The sequence below is a fragment of the Trachemys scripta genome, chromosome 14 (genome assembly GCF_013100865.1).
Source record: "Trachemys scripta elegans isolate TJP31775 chromosome 14, CAS_Tse_1.0, whole genome shotgun sequence".
Classification (NCBI taxonomy): domain Eukaryota; kingdom Metazoa; phylum Chordata; order Testudines; family Emydidae; genus Trachemys; species Trachemys scripta.
The window spans coordinates 9,188,321-9,213,841 of NC_048311.1; the positions used below are offsets into that span (position 1 = coordinate 9,188,321).

At 41.9% G+C, this 25,521-nt stretch overlaps 1 protein-coding gene across 1 annotated transcript; it reads right to left on the minus strand.

Annotated features, from left to right (window-relative positions):
* LOC117887361 (myosin heavy chain, skeletal muscle, adult-like) lies at positions 1 to 23,038 on the minus strand. The gene is given in 28 exon segments (XM_034789901.1): positions 1 to 288; positions 1,833 to 1,928; positions 2,239 to 2,343; positions 2,428 to 2,598; positions 2,692 to 2,739; positions 2,742 to 2,903; positions 4,785 to 5,040; positions 6,136 to 6,272; positions 6,358 to 6,481; positions 7,330 to 7,447; positions 7,542 to 7,629; positions 8,973 to 9,040; positions 10,508 to 10,814; positions 14,199 to 14,369; positions 15,070 to 15,219; positions 15,318 to 15,436; positions 17,573 to 17,711; positions 17,791 to 17,894; positions 17,995 to 18,093; positions 18,189 to 18,252; positions 18,453 to 18,545; positions 18,642 to 18,750; positions 18,847 to 18,874; positions 20,757 to 20,913; positions 21,005 to 21,148; positions 21,234 to 21,473; positions 22,726 to 22,777; positions 23,002 to 23,038. Coding segments are annotated over 26 exon segments (3,414 nt in total). The 5' UTR covers positions 21,438 to 21,473; positions 22,726 to 22,777; positions 23,002 to 23,038; the 3' UTR covers positions 1 to 135.
* Between the last annotated feature and the right edge of the window lie 2,483 nt (positions 23,039 to 25,521).

Here is a 25,521-nt window from a genome sequence, read left to right on the forward strand (position 1 = left end):
TCTTTGTATGCAAAGCGCTCTACAATCTTTATTTCCTAGACACTGAGGACAGAATAAACAATAATTACAAAGCGAAGTGACAGAGATTTTCACATTTTGTGCATTTCTCAGTCACTTTGCAGCATGGAGACATCCTCACTCTTCTCCTTCAATTTTCTTATGAACCTCGCGGCTCTTCACCCGGAGCTTATTGACCTGGGACTCCGCAATGTCAGCCCGCTCCTCAGCCTCTTCCAGCTCATGCTGGATCTTGCGGAACTTGGTGAGGTTGACATTGGATAGTTCCTCCTGAGGATGGAGAAAGTGTTGTGAAAACCAAAAGGCTAACAGTTCCCCTTCTCCCACATTTGGGACTTGATTGGATGCAACTGTTTGCCGAGGGGAAGGCCCAAACTCTGTCACCCACTGACCACTTCTTACCTCATCATTTTCTAATTTAGAAAATTTATTTAAAACTAATTGAAATACTTTTGCAAACATTTAAGAGTTATGTATCTTTAGCTGTGTATGTTCACTGATAATGCTGGAGTCTTTTGCATTTGCAAAATGACAGTAAACATATGATTGTTACTAAAAGTTTATCCTACGGTGGATGGGACAGTGAAGAAATCCAAATGACAGATGCCACACCATTCTAGCTCATAAGCATTTTAAGGGGAACACTTTAGATGAGCAGTCTAAAAATCTCCTATTTGCTAGATTTTGTATTAGATTCCCCAAAAATTACCTTTCATACAATTAGAATGTGTGCTCATGCTTTTGCAAGAAAAGGGCAATTGGTACTTTCTAGTGAGATGCATCTTACAAGGAAGAGGAAGACAGAACTGAATGAAAGGAACAGATCAGTTGTGTTATATCAAAAGCACTATAAGCCTGTCACAAAAAAATTAAAAAAGTTTTAGTTCCCTAGTGCAAATCTATCTGTGTGAAACACACACACACACACACACATACACACACATACACACACGGAGTGGCTCCTTATTTTTTGTGTATTGTTGCAGGGAAATCAAAAGTATTCTGATAGATAGTGGGGATTTAAATAATTAGAAGAGCTACTGGACAGGTGATTTACATTCTGGGACAAGATAAGAGGGAGTTTTATATTAAAAAGACTTTAATGGTATTTACTGTATGTACTTAAAATTTGAGTGGGTAGTGTATACTGTAGTTCAGATAGCTTCCATTCTAACCCCTTTCTCAGTTGCTCATAACTTTCTGTGACAAATTCTTTTCAAGAAATGTACAAGCACCCCTAAAAAACAAGAGGAGTGTAAATATTCCACCAGACTGATAACACCATGCTACAGAATGTACAAGAATGGTAAACCGAACAGGTACAGGCCAAAGGATGTGCAAGTTCTGCTATGATGTACACAAGTCCTGATTTGTTCCAAGACCGAAGTACCTCAGCCATTGCCCCAGGGGAAGAAACGTTCTTTGATAAGGTGACAGCATTTTCTGGCTCTGGCGAAATTGAAACTGAAAGGTATTATTTATATCTGAATGAAATTGTGTTTACTGCAGCCTCCCAGATCCATTGTTCTGGGTTGGCACTGAGTTGTGGGAAGTCCTCTCCCAACGATGTTGCTCTGAACCCGTCCAGGTGTCCACAAGGGATGTTACAATGGCCAATATAAACTAATTCTCTGTGTACTGGAGCTGTTATGCAAAAAACAACCACAAGACATCAAACAAATTCCAGGGGCTTAGATAGGCAGACATACAGACAGACAATTAGTGGAAAACAACTTAATATCATTCTCCTCAAAGTAGCAGAATTTCTATCCCATAAGAGGATGAATATTCACCTGCCTCAGAATGATACTTACAGCCTCCTCAGCTTGTCTCTTGTAAGCTTTCACTTTCAGTTGTAGTTTGTCTACCAGATCCTGGAGCCTGAAAACATTCTTGCGATCTTCCTCAGTCTAAAAAGAGTTCGTAATGGAAGAGAGTCAATTCATTTCCTAATTATTTGTCTATTTCCTTCATATTATAAAGTGAAAGCAATGTTCCATATAAAACATTTTGGTAAGTAGGATAATAAAGATTATAACATGGATATTTTAATAGTCTTTTAAATGATTTCCTGGTGAACTCTTTGTTTTTCCATAGTATTACTGTTCACTGTCTTACTGTTTGAAAATGGCAATAAAAATTCTGCCCTGCAGGATCACATGCAAATAATTCATGCTCCCAGGAGAAGGATGTGACAGCACAAAGAGCCTCCCTCCTTACCTGATAGGACAGTTCCTTTACTCTTCTCTCATACTTGCGCATACCCTTGATAGCATCAGCGCTGCGTTTCTGCTCATTGTCAACCTCACCTTCCAGCTCACGCACCTGAAATGAGAAATGGATCATTGAGTTTCACTGTGACAGGACATAGGAAATGCTCCTAAATGCACAAATATGGGGAATACACACTCTGGCCTCCAATTTTTGGATATGCTTCTTGCCACCCTTCAGTGCCAGCTGCTCTGCCTCATCCAGACGGAGCTGCAGATCCTTCACCGTCTGGTCCAGGTTCTTCTTCATCCTCTCAAGGTGGGCGCTGGTGTCCTGCTCCTTCTTCAGCTCCTCCGCCATCATGGCTGCCTAGTGAGTGAAGAAAGGAAACCGGTCCAGAAAACCAGCCATTTCAGGTGCAAACACAGCCATATTCTCCAAAGAAAAGTGCCTTCAACTCACATCAGTGATTGCCTTCTTGGCCTTCTCTTCTGCATTACGCGCTTNTCTGAACACTCGTCCTCCAGTTTCCTCTTTTTGGCTGTCAGCTCAGCATTCATCTCCTCCTCATCCTCTGCTCTTTCAGTCACCTCCTTAATTTTAGCTTCAAGTTGAATTTTGGTTTTGATCAGCTGGTCACATCTTTCCTCAGCATCAGCCAAGCCATCAGATTCCTACAGTGAATCCATTATTAGGATCTTTTCTAAAAGGTTTTTTCTTTTTCTTTTTTACCGGTGTTTGTATCATTATGATTTTTATCACATCTGTTGGGATGACACTTCTATTTTTAACTCATACTATCAATGACTCATAATATTCTTTAAAAAAAAACAACCATTTGGCCTAAAAGTTCTATGTCTTCAACACAATTTAGAAATGAAAAATGAATATTTTTCAAATATCTCACCATAAATGAAGCATATCTTACCAGTTGACATATTTGGCAAATATTTTTAGTGCCTCAAGTGTGGCTTTACTTTGAAGATCAAATTTGAGGCTAGATCCTGCAAATGGATCTACTCTCATGAAACCCATGACTTTATAGGAGTCCACATGGGTGGACTCTGCACCCACGCAGAGCTCCACTGAAGTCAATGAAGCTTCCTGGGGGCAGATCCATTTGCAGGGTCTAGCTTTTACATCTACATAATGTTAAAACTAAGGACTAATCCTTCAAAGAACTTGCCTGGAAAATAAAAGGGTTACAGCCAATGCAAAAATCATCTACTGAGCATGCACTCATCTACTTTCCTTAACGTTTTATGCCCATCCTGTGGCTTATGTTTCAAAACTTTTTCTACAGTTCATTGTTTTCACAGGGTGGTAACTGAGACAGATTAAGGCATAAACACTATAAACTCATGTATAGGGCCTCTACTCTGTCATGTGATTACAGGAAAATCTCAGCACACAGTTAGGAAAATAGAGTAAGTTTCTAGCCCTCATGGTTATGAAGAACAGGTTGAAAATGTGACCCAAGTTTATCTGATGCAGTGTCAACTGCATGAGTTTGCAGACAGCCTAAAACAAAAGTCTGAGAGGGCAGAATTGCCCCATTCCTCTCTATGGGGTGTGAGCTCGAAGACCTGCTGCTCTGGTGGGCAATAGAGACCCTGCCTCCCTGCCGCTGCCACTCTAAGTGTGTTTGTGTGGGGAGACCACATTATGGGGTGCGGCTGTAGGGGTGGAGCCACAGAAGGCTCCATATCATGGTCTGTGTAGGGCCCCCAACTGGTAACATCAGTGGCACAATAAATATAAATAGTATAGCAGATGTGTGAATTCATCATGGCATGTGAATACATTGGGATTGTCACAGTAAGTGTATGTCTCCACTGACACTTCTTTTGGTTCTGTGTAGTGCACACATCCAGGTAGCCCCTGGCATGGGTAACAAATAGCAGTGTAGATGGTGAGGCCAGGCTTAGGCAAGTAGAGTACAGACATGCCTGAAGGGTATGGGTATGTACTCACGCACATACACTGCTCTCTACTTGCCCAAGCCGGGCCTCCCTGCCTACTCTGCTGTCCTCTGCTTTCCCCACATGGAAAGACTCCACCAGCAGGGAAAGGCTCTGGCAGGGGAGAGGCAGCTGAAACCTTTTCCTGCTGTCTACTCTCTGCCAGAGCCTTACACAACACATGTAGCTGCACACTGCTATGTGGCCGTAGCCTGCTTTTCACTGCCGTGGGTAGCCACATGTACCCTACAGGCCACCAGCCATAGTTTGTACTGTAGATGTAGCCTAAGGTGCCATGGATGAAGCAGGAGTATTTAAAGAGCATAACTTTGCTTCGCCGAATTTGCTTGCTCTCACCTTGTTTTAGGGCATGACCTGTCATACGTGGCTGGGGAGTATTGTTATTTATTTATTTATATGCATATACTTCTTTTTTGATACTTAATATTTTAAACACGGGGAATATTTTATCTTGGCCGAACACTGATCCCAGTGCTGTTAATGGGATGCTTCATGGGAAAATTGCATTTGGAACTTTCAGCTTGGACCTTTCTACTGTGCAATTGCACAGTAGAATGCACTGGTGATACTCACAGACTGTACTTGGAGCTGCAGGTCATTTTTCTCTTGCAGCAGGGTCACCATTTTTTCCTCCAGTTCTTTCCTTTTTGCCTCAGACTTAGCAAGCTCCTCTTTCGTTTTCTCAAACTCTTCCTTCATGTTGGCCATCTCCTTCTCAGATTCAGCACTCTTCAGCAAGGGCTTGATCTTGAAGTACAGCTTCATCCAGGGCCAGTGCTTGACATTCATGAACGAGCGAACGTTGTATTGGATACAGAAGATGGACTCTCTATAATGTCATCAGAATATAAGGTCAATGTTATGGGCCAAATCAGAGGTGAGTCGAAAGGCCAGATACTGCAATTCTACTAATTGTGAGTAGCATTTATTCAGCCAAGTAGCCTCATTTGAGTTCAAATGGGGCCACTCACATGAAAAAATACTACTCTAAGGGTTACAGACTCTGGACCTGCTTGAGTCTTAGAAAGTCTAGGGGAAGTAAAACTCCACTGTCGGTCTCCTCAATGTGCATGTTGAATTAATGTCTGTTCTCTGTTGACTCACGCTCACAAACCGGGATGAACTTTCGCTCCCTCTTTACACAACACATCTGTAACTGACCCACTCCCTCTGATGAGTGTTTTGGAGTCTAAGGGACTCTGAACTGGTGTAACTCACATGCTGAGGAGCCAAAGAGAATTTAGCACAAAAGTACCCAATTGGAAGGTGTAAGTTAAAGTTGGCCACCCCTAGTCTAACGCACACTTTATTACACCTTCTTCTTGCTCCTTGGTATACCAGTTATACTGATTTACACTCCCAGATGGAGCTGTGCAAATAATTGATTTGTTGGTTCACTGGCAGTTCCGAAAAATAAAATTTAAAAAAATTCAGTTTGGATTGAACCAAAACTAACGTTTTTCTGAATTTTCAGTGAATTGAAAAAGGCGGAAAATTTCATTTAAGATTGAATAAAACCTTTTGTTTTGAGTTCAGACTTTTTAAACTTTCATTTAATAAAAGCAAAGGAAAAGAAGGGCTAGATTCCCCAGACCAGAGGGGAAGGTGGATGTGGTGCTATGTCTCTGCCTTCTCCTCTGCTTATTTATATATAGCATTTAAGTTTCCTTGTGACTCTAGCCCCAGTTTTTGGGACTAAACTATCAGCAATTTTGTGACTAGTTTAGGTCAACCTGAAACTGCATTTTTCAGCAAATGAACTATTTGTCTGAAAATTTTCACCCAGCTCTACTCCCAAGTGCTCACACATTGATATAGTGGATTAATGAGATCTAAGTCAGACTGAATCCACCCCTCCAATTCTGTTCACCTCTGTGGGGTGACATAAACCCAACAGACCAAATGCAGTACTGTACATTTCTACCTTCTTTGCATCATTTTCTGGAACTCCACTCTCATCAGGAAGCCACGACACATGGCTTGTGTGCGGGTGATAAGCTGTGCCAGTTTATCATCTCTCATCTCCTCTAGAAGACCCAGAAGTCCTGCTTTGAAGAACACCTTGAGGAAGAGAATGTTACAGACAATCACTTTCATTCTGTACATTATACAAATAGATGGTGTTTGAATCAAAAAGTGTTTGTACCTTGGTGTGACCAAATTTATACTGGGTCTGATCAATATCAATGGACCCAAGTAGTTTCTCAGAAGCCTTCTTGCTGTCCATAAATTGTCCTTCTGGAACGGCGCTTGCATTTAAAATCCTGTATCTGTGGGAGAAAATGGACTATGAAGATACTTACATTGTTGAAACCATAATCACATGTGGCACTAACGGGCCCCATTGTTAGGATTCTCCACAGTAGAATCAAGGAATGAATGGAGCTGTGAAGAATGAATTTCCTTCTCATGCTTTGAGATGACATTCCAGGTCAGAAGGAAACACATTTTCAGGCTAAAGTGAAAAAGCTTGCACTATGACTGCTTGCAGTGTATTTATATTAACTAGTCTCAATGCATAGAGGAGATTGGTCTCCAGGGATGTCAGTCTGATATGTTTCACCATCTCCAAGGGTAACAGTGTCATCCCCAAGTAAAGAACCTTGTGTGCGGGGAACTATGCAAGCATGTATGTGGAGAGAAACCAAACCTGAGACAGGAAACAGTGCATCAGTGCAATCTGGCTGCTAATACAGCCCATGAGAATTAGCAGTAGCCATGTCCCACTGCACCTACACTATCAACAGCTGTGACTCAGTGGGCCATAGAATTCTTGGCCACATTGGCCATGTCTCTGTCACTGCCTTTGTCCTCCCATGAAGCCCCTATTCTGAGTTCCCACAGACGGACCCATCATGAAATTCAGCTTTATGGTATTTAAAGGGCTACATAGTCACCTAGCATGGCCACTCCACTGCCCACCCAGCCCATTCCCCTCCCCCCACACAGGAAAAGTGTGGCATTTTTGCTGCTTTTTGGACTACACCAGTTTGGTCCTAAATTTCTTCTATACACATAGCATGTGCTGGGTGCTGCAGTGACTACGATAGTTAAAGTAGTTAGAAAATGCAAGCTACTCCACAGAGAGAGAATGGAACAGGGACTGGGAGAGTCTGACCTCTGTTTAAAGTCTGCGTAAATGACTCTGCTGGGGAATCCTTTCCTGCAAATTCGGATCCCTTCCAGCACGCCGTTACACCTTAGCTGGTGCAGTACGAGATCATGTTCCATGGCACCTTAACAAATCACAGCATGAATTAGTACCTCCTTGTGTAGCCCAGAGGGAATGGCTGCATCTCACTAAGAGCTCTGTACACTGGCGCTTCTTACCGGGTGTCTTCGTTTCATTGGGAATGAGGCATCGCACAAAGTGAGGATGAGTGCTTCTCAGATTGCTCATCAGCTTGTTTAAATTCTCCTGTGAGACCATAAGCAAAGGTTTACGTTAACCAAAGTTGCATCTGTATCTGCACTGATAGATGCAGTAAACCTATAACCATGTAGACAAACTAGCTTGCAAAACTTCCCAGCTGGGTTCATTCTAACCTAAGGTGCCCTCTTTCTTTGGATCTTGAACACGATCATTAAAGTGAGATATAAAACTCTGAAAGTAGCTCTACTTGAGCAAGCTGGAAAAGGCTAACAAGACAGGACCAGAAACTAATGGGAAATGGCCACAAGGGCTGTTATGGAAGCCAAAGGAGGACATTTTCAAAGAAAGATGATTATCTGCAACATCAGGCCATCCTTCTGAACAAGATATTTCTTTCTGTTGATTATATTGGAAAATGCAGAGGGGATGAGAGAGGAAGGGAGCAGATGCAGTGGCAGAAGAGGCTAACAAAGGACACACTTCCGTTTTTTCAGGTGTTTGAAATGTAGGCAGTATGGGCCATTAACATCCCTGAAATCCAGAGCTGAGTGGAAGGCTGCACATGACCCTGTAACAATTTCCACTGAAAGCGAAGGAATCAGGAAGGGGAATATTAAATCCTATAACAGCATCTCTGGGGGGGGGAGGGTCTCTTAAGACTAATTTGGTTTGACATAATTGTTTCTGACATCTTCATCCTGGGAGAGGAGACAAAAGGACAGACTCTGCTTTCCGTTACACCTAGGTATATTCAGAGGAACTCTGCCACGGAATAGAAATGGAGTTACTATGAGAGACCTCCTCAGATCTGACGCTGCTGCACTTGGCACAAATCAGGAGGGAGGCTGCATTGTTAGCTATAAAGGTTGCCCTGAGACACAGTTCTAAGCAATCCCTGGGCAGTTCTAAGATGTGCCTACTGCCCAGAACACCACCAGCCTGTTCTGGCTTCCAGACATTAGCTGGACCATGCCGCTCCCTCCGCCATATCCCCTGTGCCAGTTGCTGGAAAGCAGGTGGTCTTGGACCCACTGTGCTGGCCCTACTCCTTCTGCACATTCCCCCATGCTCGGCAGGCAGCCAGCGTAAGGCGGGCAGACAGACCCACTAATACTAGTACATAGTGGCCACAGTAGGGGGCAAAATTGGTTTAATCCTGTGTAAATGAGAACAGAATCTGGCCCAAGTACTTTAGACATCATCCAAAGCTGGGTGTCTTTCCACTGATTTCAATGGGCTTTGGATCAGGCCCTTTAAGAGCAACTGAAAGAGGCTTTTTGACTTAAAAAGTTCACAACCGAGACCACTGGGAAAATAGACTTTTTAAATGTAAAGGGAATTTCCAACCCACCATCACAGAGAACGCAATAAGGAACAATGTACTGTACCCTGAAAAGAGCAGAGACGGTCTGGAAAGAAGAACCCTTCTTCTTGCCTCCCTTCTTGCCACCACCCTCTGAATCACACACAAAAAAGACAAAATTAAAAGGATGCACTTTGGGGTTTGAACGGTTACACTCACAGGCTGGTGGTGTTTGCCTGTAACAGCCAACCCTGTTAATAACCATTGGTCATGCAGAGAAAAGGCTAATGGTTTCTGCTACAGCAGACAGCTCATTATTAGGGCTGTTGATTAATCGCAGTTAACTCACGCAATTAACTCAAAAAATTCATCGCAATTTAAAAAATTAATCACGATTAATTGCAGCTTTAATCGCAGTGTTAAACAATAGAATACCAACTGACATTTATTAAATATTTTGGATGTTTTTCTACATTTTCACATATATTGTATTCTGTGTTGTAATTGAAATCAGTGCATATTATTTTTGATTAAAAATATTTGCACTGTAAAAATGATAAGCAAAAGAAATAGTGTTTTTCAATTCACCTCATACAAGTACTGTTGTGCAATTTCTTTGTCATGAAAGTGCAACTTACAAATGTAGATTTTTTTGTTAGATAACTTCACTCAGAAATAAAACAATGTAAAACTTCAGCGCCTACAAGTCCACTCAGTCCTACTTCTTGTTCAGCCAATCGCTAAGACAAACAAGTTTGTTTACATTTACAGGATATAATGCTGTCTGCTTCTTATTTACAATGTCACCAGAAAGTGAGAACAGGCATTTGCATGGCACTTTTGTAGCTGGCATTGCAAGGTATTTATGTGCCAGATATGCTAAATGATCATATGCCTCTTCATGATTGGGCCACCATTCCAGAGGACATGTTTCCATGCTGATGATACTCATTAAAAAAATAATGTGTTAATTAAATTTGTGACTGAACTCCTTGGGGGAGAATTGTATGTCCTCTGCTCTGTTTTACCCACATTCTGCCATATATTTCATGTTATGGCAGTCTTGGATGATGACGCAGCACATATTGATCATTTTAAGAACACTTTCACTACAGATTTGACAAAACACAAAGCAGGTACTAATGTCAGATTTCTAAAGATAGCTACAGCACTCAAAAATAAATATAAAGTGAGCACTGTACACTTTGTATTCTGTGTTGTAATTGAAACCACTGTATTTGAAAATGTAGAAAACATCCAAAATATTTAAATAAATGGTATTCCATTATTGTTTAGCAGTGTGATTAATTGCACGATTAATCATGATTAATTTTTTTAATTGCTTGACAGCCCTACTATCACACCCATATGTAAGGGAGGCAGGCATGACTGTTTGGAGAAAGAGGAACTAGGGTGTGCAACGCACAATCTTGACAATACTAAGGAGGAGGTTTGAGCTACACTTGATCAGATTTTTTATTTCCTTTTTAATAAGACCAAGCCACAGGCAGAAGATGACTTTTCACTCTCTACAGTGTGCCGCTAGATTAGAATTGGTAGGGATTCTAGAGGAATCAGTTTATTGTGAATCAATTAAAATACGGATTTTACAGAAATTACCTGCATCTCCACCATACGCGGCAAAGAGCAAAGCCAGTGTTTTCATTGACGATTTCTGGTACAACCCAATGACAGTTTCATTCAGAGGATCCTTGTTCTTCTCGAGCCAGCCAGTGATGTTGTAGTCCACAGTGCCAGCATAGTGCACCAGGGCGAAGTGGGCCTCAGCCTTTCCTTTGGCAGGCTTGGGCTTCTGGAAGTTGTTGGACTTGCCAAGATGCTGGTCATAGAGCTTGTTCTTGAAAGATGCATCAGTCGCCTTGGGGAACATGCACTCCTCTTCCAGGATGGAGAAAATACCCATTGGCTGAAAGACACAGCAATAGATAAGAAGGGGGATAGGAGAAGAGAGAGAGAGATTACATGAGGATTTTTTGGATGCAACAATGTGACCATCTCTTGGTCTAGTTAAAAAGAGGATATTACTAGTGCTGTAGAGGTCAAGTAATAGTGTTGATGTAATATACTTACATTTCTGTAAGGCATTTGGTTTTGTACTCACGACATTTTGATTACAAAACTAGAAAGATATAAAATTAAAATGGCACACATTAAGTGGATTAAAAGCTGGCTAACCTGATAAGTCTCAAAATCTAAATGTACATGGAGAATCATCATTGAATGGGTGTGTTTCTAATGGGAACCCACAGGGATTGGTTCTTGGCCCAACACTATTTAACATTTTTATCAATGACCCGAAAGAAACCATAAAGTCATCACTGATAAAGTTTGCAGGTGACACAAAAATTGAGGGAATGGTATATAATGAAGATGACAGGTCACTGACACGGAGTGATCTGGATCACTTGGTAAGCTGTGCTCAAGCAAACACTATGCATTTTAATATGGCTAAATGTAAATGTATCCATCTAGGAACAAAGAATGTGGGCCACACTAACTGGATGGAGGACTCTATCCCGGGAAGCAGCTACTCTGAAAAAGATTTGGGGGCTATGGTGGATAATCAGTTGAACATGAGCTCCCAGTGCAGTGCTGTGGCCAAAAGAGCTAATGCGATCCTGGGATGCATAAACAGGGGAATCTTGAGTAGTAGTAGAGGTTATTTTACCTCTGAATTTGGCAGAACGGCACTGAGATTGCTTAGAACCACTGCTGGAATACTGCACCCAGTTCTGGTGCCCACAATTCAAGAAGGATGTTGATGAATTGGAGAGGGTTCAGAGAAGAGCCATGAGAATGATTAAAGGATTAGAAAACCTGCCTTATAGTGATAGACTCAAGGAGGTCAATCTACTTAACAATGAGAAGGTGAGGAGTGATGTGATTACAGTCTATAGGTATCCACATCAGAAACAAATATTTAAGAACGGGCTCTTCAATCTAGCAAAGAAAGGTGTAACACTATGAAATGGCTGGAATTTGAAGCTAGACAAATTCAGAGTGGAAATAAGGTGTAATTTTTTAAGAGTGAGGGTAATTAACCATTGGAACAATTTACCATGGGTCGTGGTGAATTCTCCAGCATGGATAATTTTTAAATCAAGATTGGATATTTTTCTAAACAATATGCTCTAGGAATCATTTGGGGGCAGGTCTCTGGCCTGTGTTATACAGGAGGTCAGACTAGATCATCACAATGCTCCCTTCTGGCCTTGGAATCTATGAACTTTAATTCAATTAAACTGCCATGGACAAAGCAAAATTAAACCAACTGAATACTGACATATTTTCAGCTTTGCATGTAAGCTATAGAACTGAGTGAAGAATGTTTTTAAAAATCATCAAATGATTCGTTTGAAAAATGAACATTTGCTAAATAAATTATTCATTTGATATTTTTCAATCAACCCTAGATACATTAATGGCGCATGAAAATTAATTTTATTTATGCTAGAAAGGATGTGAAAAATAAAATAACTAAATTATGACTGAATTGGAATCACAGAGGCTTGGAGAGATAAATCTCCTGACTGGAATATTGGTACAGAGGGGTACAGCTTGTTCAGGAAGGACAGGCAGGGGGAAAAGGGAGAAGGTGCTGACAAGAAGATATCCATTTGTCCTGAGGTCCAGAAGTAGGTGGGAGGCAGACCAATTGAGAGTGTCTGGTAAAAACAAAAGGGGTAAAAATAGGGATGATGTCATGGTATGGGGTCTACTATAGACCACTCAATCAGGAAGATTAGATGAACGAGACATTTCTAGAACAAAAAAACAGAAATAACCAAAACACAAGATCTGGTAGTAATGGGAGATTTTAACTCCCCAGCCATCTGTTAGGAAAGTAATACTGCAAAACATAAAATGTCCAGTAAGTTCTAGGAATGTGCTGCGTACAACTTTTGCTTCTAGAAAGTGGAGGAAGTAACCACAGGGACAGCCATTTTAGACTTGATTCTGGCCAACAGGGAAGAATTGGTAGTGAATCTGAAGGTGGAAGGCCATTTGGATAACAGTGATCATGAGATGACATATTTCATGATTCTAAGGAAAGGAAGGAGTGAAAGCAGCAGAATAAGGACAATGGACTTCAGCAAAACAGACTTTAAGAGACTCAGAGAAGTGGCAGGGGAGGTCCCATGGGAAGAAAATCTAAGGGATAAAGGAGTTCAGGAGAGCTGGCAGTTTCTCAAGGAGACAACGTAAAGGCACAACTGTAAACTATCCCAATGCAAAGGAAAGACAGGAAGAATAGTAAGAGGTTAATATGGTTCTTTAACAACCTGAAAATCAAAAGGAATTCTACAAAAAAGTGGAAACACGAACAAAATCCTCATGTTCACATCCAAAGGAGGAGGGGGAGGGATAGCTCAGTGGTTTGAGCATTGGCCTGCTAAACCCAGAGTTGTGAGTTCAATCCTTGAGGGGGCCATTTAGGGAACTGGGGTAAAAATCTGTCTGGGGATTGGTCCTGCTCTGACCAGGGGGTTAGACTAGATGACCTCCTGAGGTCCCTTCCAACCCTAACATTCTATGATTCAAAGAGGCCATAGAAATGAAAGAGCATCTATATTGGCCCAGACTGATTGTCACCTTATATATATAAGGTATACGGTACCTAACACAATAGGATCCCAGTTAGTGACCTGGGAGCTCCTGCACTACAAATAATAATAATGATTAATAATTCATGTGCATTACAAACATTTAGCTTGTCAAAAATGGTTACAGTATCCATGAAGAAAGACCACAAAATAATCATTATCTATTTCAGTGTGAAAATTGAGTTCCCAGCAGGTTAGCTGTCCTATTGACAACAACACGCAGACCTTTAATCACATAACATTGGCATAAAGTTCCTGCTATGTGTACAATAATCACATCAAGACAGAAAAATTTACATCTTTTTCAAGAATTACTTCTGTTTTTCCTGAGAAGAATGATGTATACTATTGATAAAAAGTAGAACTTAACTTCCAGGATACTATCTCTTTGAGTTGTGATAGTGGGGCTTTCTGGTATGCTTTAAAATTAAATCTGTGTCCAGGATTCTGAAAAGAATCCTGCTAAAGGTAAACAATGCCATCTTTCCACTCTTGGAAAGAAGAGGGTGCAGGACTGTTGTCATAAAGCTATGTGTGGTCTTCTTAATGTTTCAGAGCAAAAAATTAGAACATTATGGGTCAAGATATTTATGGCCCTGAGCATGGAAAATCCATCTAAAATTCAATGCAACCCACAATAATTAAAGAATTCTTGAACATATAAGGCATTTGAATTGAAAAGATACCTTCTCAATGAGCTCAATGCAGGCAGCCAGGTCCATCCCAAAGTCAATGAACTCCCATTCGATTCCTTCCTTCTTGTACTCCTCCTGCTCCAACACGAACATGTGGTGGTTGAAAAACTGTTGCAGTTTCTCATTAGTGAAGTTGATGCACAGCTGCTCCAGGCTGTTGTACTATAAAAATGCAAAGAAACTGATTACTTTCAATGTATATGTGAAAAAGCTAAAGTTTGAAGAACAATGCTTCTATTGTGCAGCAAATCCTGGGAGACTTTCTGAATTCTTATCCCTAGAGCCAGCCAGATGTTTTGGGAGTTCTATTCTCAGCTCTGCCAAGACATTTCTGCAGTGTCAGGCCCAGGCTTGTCCAGGTATTTCTGTGCTCTGGGACCCAAGCCTACTCAGGCATTTCTCAGCTCTTGTCCCTGATCCTTGACCGGCATTTGGGTCTGAGCCTGGCCAACTCCTTCTGAGCTCTCAGCCCTCTGGCCTACCCAGACATTTCCAAACCCTCAGCCCCAAGCCTGCCTGGGAGTTAGCGAGCTGCCCACTAGGTGCCATAAACACCTACAATAATTTGTGTTAGGTACACAATCATTTCTGTTCTATTAGGCACCACCTGTTAACAATTTGAAGGCACTTTCAATGCAGTTGTCATTTCTACATGCACCACACAAATCTATCCAAAAATGGACTCATTAGAGGCTCATGCTGCCTTAGTGGAAGATCAAGAGACACCTGTTTCTGCAGAAAAGTCAGGCTTTTCCAGGAAATTATTTAAATACAAAATATATAATGTTAAAAACCCCCTCAAAGTTCTCAGAACCCCTGAGTGTCCCTTCCAGGAACCTGCTGTCAAATCCCTGCTCCTTACATCAAAGATCTCAAAGCCAGCAATGTCCAGGACACCAATGAAGTACTGTCTGGGCTGCTTGGTATCCAGCTGCTGGTTGATACGAACAACCATCCACAGGAACATCTTCTCATAGACCGCCTTTGCCAGAGCACCCACCGAATTGTGGACCTAACCAGTGGGAGAGGGACTGGAGTTACCATACAAAGCAGAGGAAGAAACCCGGGTGTGTTAATTCAAACCAGGAGTTCTAGATCACCAATTGTTACCTGCTGCACGGTTTGACCTTTGGTCACATATTCATTCCCAACCTTGACTCGGGGGTAACACAAGGCTTTGAGCAGGTCAGCTGAGTTCAGATTCATCAGGTAGGCAGCTTTGTCAGCCACTAAACAAGGAGAGGAATAAATTAGTAGCTCAAAGATAGGCTTTGGTGTCTTTTATAATGACTAGAAAAGAGTAATGAGATCTGTTTTTGTTTTACCAGCTACCACATCTATTACTAACTCCAGTAATTATGGAGTTTAGAGCTTCCTTTATTTCTTGATTAATTGTTTTGCATTTGATTGAGAGGGTCTGTACATCAAGTGATTGTAAGAATTTGTTCACAAATCCCGCATAAGGGCCAAATAAAAACAATTTTTAAGGAGAAAGAAGCAGATGAACAGACAGAATGAAAAGATGGCTTTGAAGTTCTTTCTTTGCCACTTTACTGTGCAGCTTGTCTAGGGATTTTGATTTCTGAATGATCAGAAGCAAACAGGCTACTGGCCAAACACTGTCCTGACCTAAACCTGTGCAATTCCGTTGACTTCAGCTCCCACAGCTCCTACGGCCTCCAGCATTGGCTGAAATTACTTAAATGATTTTATTATTAATAACAGCATGTAATGCCATTATTGAATATATCATGATCAGGTCTATAATGGTCATGTTTCCTTACAGCTGTTTTCTTTAGTTCTGTTTGCATTTGCCCTTAGATCCTAATCCTCTCAAGAAAGTGAAGCGTTTTCACTCTGTAAAGAGCAGTTAGTTTTTGACAAAGTGGTCAACTGACCTTGAAATAATGTCTATTTATAGAACCACTCCTACATTCCCTTCCAGAGACATACATCCTAGAGAGAGGAAGATCAGAATCTTGGGCAGAGCACAGACCTCTCACTTTTTATCTAACGGAAGGATCTCAAACTCTAGGGCCCCAATTCTGGCCTCAGCTGCTGTGCCTTTACACCACCTCTACTGAAATAAAATGCCATAAACCAGACAGTTTCAAGCACTGGGAAACATCCTCAGCATAAGGGACTTCCTTGGAAGGTGTAAAGCAGCTGGAACAGCTCTTCAGTGCTCCTCTTGCAGCCCATCAGCTATGGGGCGTCCCAGCAGTGGTCCCGACAAAGGGATTATGGCAGGACTGCTGCAGGATTGTAGATATTCTCCGCTGAAAAAACAGCCCTTGGGGGCTGGTATAGTTGAGCATACATTACAGCAGCTCTCTGGCCATACCAGCTTATGTTAGTCAGCAAGCTGCAGAATCCCAGGGACTGCAGAGGTTGTGCACTGCCACCCTTGCCCTTCCTGAGATCTGTCAGGCTCAGCCCAAATGAAGCTCAGAGTCTGTGCCTAAGGGCCTCATTCTCCACTGCCTGCCACCTCATACAAAGTGAATGGAAATTGGATGTGATACCCTGCTAGTTCAGAACTATCTGCTCACATATCCTGGAAGCAACATTTTATACACACTTTGCAAGGCATAATCATAGAATCATAGAATCATAGAAGATTAGGGTTGGAAGAGACCTCAGGAGGTCATCTAGTCCAACCCCCTGCTTAAAGCAGGACCATCCCCAACTAAATCATCCCAGCCAGGGCTTTGTCAAGCCGCACCTTAAAAACCTCTAAGGACGGAGACTCCACCATCTCCCTAGGTAACCCATTCCAGTGCTTCTCCACCCTCCTAGTGAAATAATGTTTCCTAATAGCCAAGCTAGACCTCTCCCACTGCAACTTGAGACCATTGCTCCTTGTTCTTTCATCTGCCACCACTGAGAACAGCCTAGCTCCATCCTCTTTGGAAGCCCCCTTCAGGTAGTTGAAAGCTGCTATCAAATCCCCCCTCACTAAGTGAGGGACTAGGTGCCAGGCCATGTAAAATTAGGCCCTTTGCTTCTCTGTTTCTTCATCACTGTTGGAGGAGACTTTGGAAGATTCTTCACTGCATTACTTTAGCTTTACACCAGTGCAACACCATTGACATTAGTGGACTTACATTAATGTAAAACTGATGACGGAGTGGCAAATCAGTGTCTAATATAGTAGCAGCCATAGGGACAGATTCACTAGCAAACTCTGGCTGTTATGTGCTGTTGCAGTGATGCAAAGCAGGTCAGAACTCAACTGAATTATCTGCTTAAGCAAAATTAATGTTGGATTTGCAATGCCAGAGCTGCATGAAACATCCAGAACATATCTGTAAATCTGGTCCTGAGTTAGTGCTTGAGAGTTTAGATACAGATTTTGCTAATACCTTCTGTGCCATCTGGTTCTGCCTGCTCTTCACGTTGCTTCTGCTTGAATTTCAGGTTCCCATAATGCATGACTGCCCCTGTCAGCTTGTAAATGGCTGTTTTTTCCTCAGCACTGAAACCCAATATGTCAATGGCGCTCTGTCAAAAGAATCAGTAATGTAAATATCTTCTCTAGTAAAGTTAGTACTCCACATAATAATTCTCGTGTGTTACTTACATCTGTGGCAATCAGCTCTTCCTGGTCATCTATGCTGGCTACAGTGATCTCACCTTGACTCACAAAGGGGAAGTCATATGGGTTGGTGGTAATCAGAAGCATCTCTGAAAACAAGCATAGGATATACCTGGGTATAATTTAATTGACCATGTTACTGAGTTCATCAGTGACCAGTTCCACCAAAAGAGTTAAAACGTTTCTTACCAATTAATTCTGGCTTCTTGTTGGACATGATCTGATAAAATATGTGGTAGCTTCTTTCCGCCTTGAGCTGGAAAGTGACTCTAGATTTCTCCAGCAGATCTGGCAAGGTAGGTAAAGTACAATTAGCCACAAGAAAACACAATGAGAAAGAAAGAGAGACAGAGAATTGTGACCCTTAAAGGGAGGTCCCTTACATGTTTCAATGTCAGCTGAAGCCAGTTTCCCTGTGGTACCAAAGTGGATTCTGATGAATTTACCCTTTAAAGGAAAAAAGTCATTTCATTTAAAACCCTCAGAGGCAGACTCCAGAAGTGGGATTTGCAAAGCTGCCCTGGGGGTCCCTTTAGCAGGTTTGAAAACTCAGCCAAGATTTATATTATCAGTCTAATGATAGGAACATATATGGCCCGTCATTGCACTTGAGACTAGGAGCAATTTTGTCAAAAAAAAAAACTTACAAAACGAGAGGAGTTGTCGTTCCTCACGGTCTTGGCATTCCCAAAGGCCTCCAGCAGGGGATTGGCACTGATGATTTGATCTTCAAGGGTCCCCTACAAAGTAACAATTATTGTCAAATTAAGGTTGTTTTAAACCACGTGGCAGTTTCAGAACAGAACATTTAATCCCGTCTCTAGTGACCAACTCACATGCATTTTGCCTGGCTCTTCCTTCTTCTTCTCCCCAGAAACTGCAATTGTTGCAAAGTACTGGATGACACGCTTTGTGTTCACAGTCTTTCCAGCACCGGATTCTCCGCTGTCAAATCAAACAGAGAAGCAGAGAACACATAACCAAAGAGTTTCTTCCTACAGTGCAAAGCCAACAAAAACCAGGGCAGGGAATTATACATACGTGATGAGGATCGACTGATTCTCCCGATCTGTGAAAGAGACAGAATCAAAGAGACTTTTAAAAGAGTTACTAAGTAACATTGAACTCACTGAAAACTGAAAGAATGAGGAGTACTTGTGGCACCTTAGAGACTAACAAATTTATTTGAGCATAAGCTTTCATGGGCTAAAACCCACTTCATCGGATGCATGCAGTGGAAAATACAGAGTTGGCAAAGGGCTTTGTTGCAAGGATAGGTTCCTGGATTAGTGTTTTTGTTGTGTGGTGTGTGGTTGCTGATGAGAAATTTGCTTCAGGTTGGGAGGCTGTCTGGAAGTGAGGACTGGCCTGTCTCCCAAGATCTGTGAGAGTGAGGGATCGTCCTTCAGGATAGGTTGTAGATCCTTGATGATGCGCTGGAGAGGTTTTAGTTGGGGGCTGAAGTTGACCGTTGCCAACTCTTTCCACATATCTATTCAGGGGACACCATCATAGGACCTAATCACATCAGCCACACTATGAGAGGCTCATTCACCTGCACATCTACCAATGTGATATATGCCATCATGTGCCAGCAATGCCCCTCTGCCATGTACATTGGCCAAACCAGACAGTCTCTACGCAAAAGAATAAATGGACACAAATCAGACGTCAAGAATTATAACATTCAAAAACTAGTCGGAGAACACTTCAGTCTCCCTCGTCACTCAATTACAGACCTCAAAGTCGCAATACTCCAACAAAAAACTTTAAAAAAAGACTCCAACGAGAAACTGCAGAATTGGAATTAATTTGCAAACTTTTAATTTGCACCATTAAATTAGGCTTGAATAAAGACTGGGAGTGGATGGGTCATTACACAAAGTAAAAACTATTTCCCCATGCTAATTTTTCCCCCTACTGTTACTCACACCTTCTTGTCAACTGTTGGAAATGGGCCATCCTGATTATCACTACAAACGTTTTTTTTCTCCTGCTGATAATAGCCCACCTTAATTGATTACTCTCGTTATAGTTAGTACGGCAACACCCATTTTTTCATGTCCTCTGTGTATATATATCTTCCTACTGTATTTTCCACTGCATGCATCCGATGAAGAGGGTTTTAGCCAACAAAAGCTTATGCTCAAATAAATTTGTTAGTCTCTAAGGTGCCAAAAGTACTCCTCGTTCTTTTTGCTGATACAGACTAACACGGCTAAAACTCTGAAAACTGAAAACTGAGTGAAACAAATAAGTGCTGGGATTTGTAAAGGGGCCTCAGGGCATCAGGCAACTAACTAAAAGTCCACAGGAATAAATAATAAATATAAGCTCATGCAGATCAATAGAGCCATCACAGGATACTTATACTCACTTCCCTTTCACAGAATTCCCTCTTACAGAAATCTGATGAAGCTATTTATATCTCTGGACAGCAAAGGGTTATTCAGAATAATGACCTGATCCTCAATTTATAACCATCTGCATAGCACCAGTGAAAAAAGAGTGCAAAGTGTGTGTGAATTACCACACAAGTGTAGGGGAGTGGAGAATTCTGATGCACCACTTTGCAAAAGTGTAAATGACACACACGATGCAAAGTCAGGAAGAATCAGGCTTCCTGAGAACAGAGTGTCATGATTTTTGACAGTTCTTCTTTGGGCCCAGCTAGAGCCAGAATGTGCAGAAGCAGATATGGACATTCTGTACTTTTTCCATTAACCACACACTTATGAACTTCCAAAAAGGTTTGCTTTGGGTTCTCTGAGAACTGGGCTAATGTTTGGGTCAGGTTCAGTTTGTCTTTGGACGAATTCGTGTTTGCACATTGCTAGTTTTCAATGTTTTTGGTGTCTTTAGCTGCATGTCATATTTCCCGGAAACAAGCTTGTGATTCCTCATATGAAATTTTCACTCTATAATCACTTTTCAGGAGTTGAGCTACTCACCGGTTAACATGAACTGATAGGCGTTGTCAGAGATGGAGAAGATGTGGGGAGGGGCCTCTTGACGCTTTTTGCCCCTGTAGGCATTCACAACTTCTGGGTTGTACACTGGCAGCCACTTGTAGGGGTTGACAGTGACACAGAAGAGACCAGAGTAGGTCTGAAAGAAAGGGAGATAATGTGATTGGTTCCACATGATTTAGTGTAGCTGTTAGTTTGGAAGACCAGGAAAGACTTCGGCCTGTACTTACATAGATCATCCAGGCTGCATAACGCTCTTTGAGGTTATACAGGACGGCAGGTTCATGGAGATGGGTCATCATTGCCATGTCCTCGATTTTATCATATTTGGGAGGGTTCATGGGGAAGACTTGATCTTCCTTAACAGTCAAAGACTGGAAGGAAAGAAGAGACCCATTTCTATCAGCTAAGAACAGAGGAGGAACAAAATGCTGTTCCTTACTCCTTGTTTTTACTCACTTCTCCTTTGTCAGTCTTGACTGTGACCTTCCCTCCTTCCCTGCTCTGGATTACGCTTTTCACAAAGGATTCCTTGGAATGCACCACAAAGACCGATGTCTTAGCATCGAAAGGCTTGTTCTGGTCCTCAATTCTCTCCTTCTCTGTCTTTCGGAGGAAAGGCGCTGCCACCCCATAGACGGCCATCTCAGCATCCGACGACATGGCTGCAGTTTATCTAGGGCAGCTCAGCAGTGAGCTCTGATGGGGAGAAAATATGTTACATTTTTGACTCAGGACCTGGAATGAAAGAAACCCCAGAGCTGGGTGATAGGCTCTCTCACTCACTTTAGACCCAGACACTCATTTGGGGCTTCACTTTATCACACTTTTCATTCTCATCCCTTTTTCATCTTGCCTGTTCAGATCGCTATAACTAGGGGGCATGCAGTTCCATTGGGATGAAGTCCATTTTCCACCGCATTTGTTGGTAGGAATAGCATAAGCAGATCCCTACATGAGGGACCAGGAAGAGCCAAAAACATACTAGGAATTATGAAAGCCCTCTTACATTCTCTCTTCTGGCTACATTTTAGACTGTGTGGTGTGCTTACAATGGAAGGGCAGTGGGGGAAAGGGAGCAGGAGGGTGGATATTAGGAGAGGTGCAAAGGGGAGGCTACCATTGTCAGTGCTTTTGATAAAGAATTTTCCGGTATTAGTTAATAAAAAACTGGGTTCTCATGTAATTTAAGCTCAGTCTGTCTGTCTCTCCCACTCCAGTTAGCCAAATATTATCAATATGCCTTTATTTGCCATTACTCCTTTTATAGTTTCCTTACTTAATTATATAAGAACTATCCAGTGCATTAGTGGCACTGTCAGACTGGTCAAGGAGTCACTGTGAAAGGGCCACCAACTGCTTTAAACACTACCTGAAACCCTCTTCTGAAGGCATTTTCACACATATAGCATCTAAGTGCCACTCACTAAGCTACTCTGCACAGTAAGAGATGAAAACTTGATTAGCATTTACCAGAGAAATGTGTCTCTCTTTCAGCTGGGGTACAATTATTGTCAGTGATGTTTGGGGTGTGGGGGAAAAGCAAATTCTGGATAAATGCTCATTAAAAGAATAGATTTATTCTCTGGACAAGTAATTAGATTCTGTCCCCTGGTGGGTCTCCTCTGTTGGGCCACTCTGTCCTGGTTTATTAGGGACCTATGAGCTGGCGTGTAGGAGATCACTGTGTACAATTATGTTGTGATGTGTGTATTCAGGAGAGGTATCTCAGAGAGGGCACTTGCTGGCCCAGCATTAGTGGTCAGTGGCTTCAAGTCCAGCCACTTTGGAGACCTGCCTGTCACAGGCAACAGAGCCCAAGCACAATATACAGTGCATTTACACAATGGGCATAGATATTAGGGGATACAATGACTGCCTATTGAGCTATATATATCCCACCCAAGAGGGTACTCACCATCCCCTGGGAATTAGCAAATCAGGATCTTACCTCTTTCGTGATACCAGATGGATAGTATGCAGGCTGGAAGCTGGTCAATATTCTAAAATAGAAATAGAAATTCCTTTCTTATTGCTGCATGAAACTCCAGTGATAAACTGGAGATTGAAAATGTATAGATGACTCAAAAAGTGCATTTAAAAGCCCTGATGACAGAAACAATCCCTCCTGGAAATGAGTGCTAGCAGAAGCAGGAATGCAGTGGGATGTGTGTAATGCAGGGGTACTTTCTCCTCTCTGCAAGCCCAGATCCCCCCATACGCTTACCTTGAAGCTTTCTGTGCACGGACAAGGCAGATTCATCCTAGGGGCATTTTTATAGGGTCTTATCTGCACATGTAACAGCCTCCTCCTCTTTCTTAGGTCAAGGCATTTTTGGCAAAGTATTGTTTGGCAAACTTGACTCAGAGCATAATTGTCATTCATATAAGACGTGGATATATATAGAAATATTTGCTGTCTTACCAGCTATGTGAATAAATCTCCTATAAATATTATGACTGGGAATTTGAAGAGGAAGTGCTCTGTAGTAGTTAGAGCAGGGCACTGTTGGAACTGCTGACTTCTAGTTCTGGCTGGGCACTGACTTCTATGTGACATTTTAGATTTCTGTGTCATACAGCTTGGTAGAGATTAAATGCTTTAATCATTATTAATTATTATTATTATTATTATTATAAAGACTTTTGGCAACTGTGGTCTGGGAAATCCTGCAATAAAGCAAACAGAGAGAGATTTGGAATAGTCCTGATCCTGGAAATGACAAATAGTATATCTACACTTTGAGCTGGAGCTACAAATTCCATTCCAGCTCCAGGCAATATACCCACACTAGCTCGGCTAATCAGCACTAATCAGAGCAGTGGTTAGCTGTAGCTGTGGTGGCCAAGCGGCGGGAAGGGCTAGCCACCCAAGTACATGCCTAGTGTCGCAAACAGATACTTAAATAATAATAATAATAAGAATGTTTTGTGTGGATTTTGAGCTTCTTAAACATTTTTTAATTTTTCAAAATACTATTTAAGAACATTTTGAAACCAAAAATTTAAACCTTTTGTTTAGAAAACGTCAAATTGAAACATTTCTGATTTTTAAGGGTTTCTTTTGACCAAAACAATTCAGCAAAATCAACATGAAATCACAAAATGTTTGGTATCAAAGAAGCTGCATTTTTGTGCCTCTCCCAACCCCCCCCCCCCCAAAAAAAAACATTTTGCCCAGCTGTATTTGGGAGCCACTTGCAAACACACTGAAGGGTGACGGCAACTTTATTTTTAATTCCACATATTGTTCCTCATTTTTTAAGTGTCAATCTGTAGTGAGTTGCATTGCAGAGACCAGCCATGGAACAGTATCACATCCCAGTTGCTCATATTACCCAGTAAAGGGGATGACATATAATCAACTTATCAATCATGGCTAATCTCTTCTCCTGTCTTCATTCTGCCTTTCTGAAACTAAACTCAGAACGAAAGCAGTGCTCTTGTTCTCCCAAGACTTTCACCTCACTGCACATGGTGTGGCTCCATTATATCCAACTATGCCATCATGGCATCTCATGTGTTCTCTTATGACTGTATAGTCTGATCTGTAGGGAGCAAGGTCACGAACAGATGTCACATAGGAATGTAAAGGCTCCCACTGAAGAGTTGGCATGATGCTTGGCCCTTTTTTCAATCCGTTTTTCATGTCTGTCTTTCTTAAACTGTTTACAACCTTTATTGATGGTTTTTTTCCATTCAGGCCTGACCTCAGGTGTCTCTACAATTATCAGGGACTTTACATGCATAACCCCCACATCACTTCATACCCTCACTCCCAGGCCTGTCAGTATAAGTAGGGCTTTGGATGTGCCATCTTTCCTGTCAGCCGCCATTGAGAAGGCATTGCTGTGAGCCACCTTATTGCATTGGCCTGAGAGCTCAGCTCAGCCATTTTGGAGCCTACAACCTGTACTACCTCTGCCCTCTTCCATCAACAGATATATCTGTTAATGCTGAAGGTCCAGAAATCTGGAGGCTTCCTGCAAATGACTAATATATTAATTCACATATTTTGAGAATATGCTTGCGCTCTTTTTTATAAACAGCAGAAAGAATGCAGTTTATAACTCACCAGAGTTCAGAATACACTGCTAGCTAGCTATCCTCAGATGTTTCTACCTCTCCATCACATTCATAAGCTTTTTCCTTACAATGGGAGTCATTCAAAAGTGCTGAGGAGGAAGCTACTGCTCAGTGAGGAGCTCAGCATCATGTCCACTCCTGCACCTGGCCAGCTTTGGGGTGGGAATTGTGGCTTGTTCAAAACACAACAAAACTGGATCGCAATTATACACCTCAAAAATATGTCTGTGTTGACAGATGAGACATAAAACTAAGATGCTGTGCAGCTATGTGGGATGTTCAAAGATATTGTGTGGCTTTTAACTCCTTTCATACAAAAATCAGGGCATGAACATAAGTGTCCCAGCCAAATCCCAGTCTCAACAAGTCTTCCGCATTCCCACATTTCCTTCAAATTACCTCGCGGTTAGAATAGTAGTTACCTTCCCTTTGCCCTCCTGCTGTGCCACCTCTGCTCTGAGTGACCACCGTTTCCCCTCAAGCCACCTGTGTTGCACCCCAGCTGACCTGCTTGGAATTACTGATTTGCAGAAACCCACTCCCACCAGTAGGGGCTGTTCTCCCTGTTTCCTCCCCCAGTATGTGTCTTTCCTGCTGCAGGGACTTTGCTGAGGTTGCTCTCTCCAAAATCAGTTGCTCTGTGGTTCCCAAAAGCGGCTCC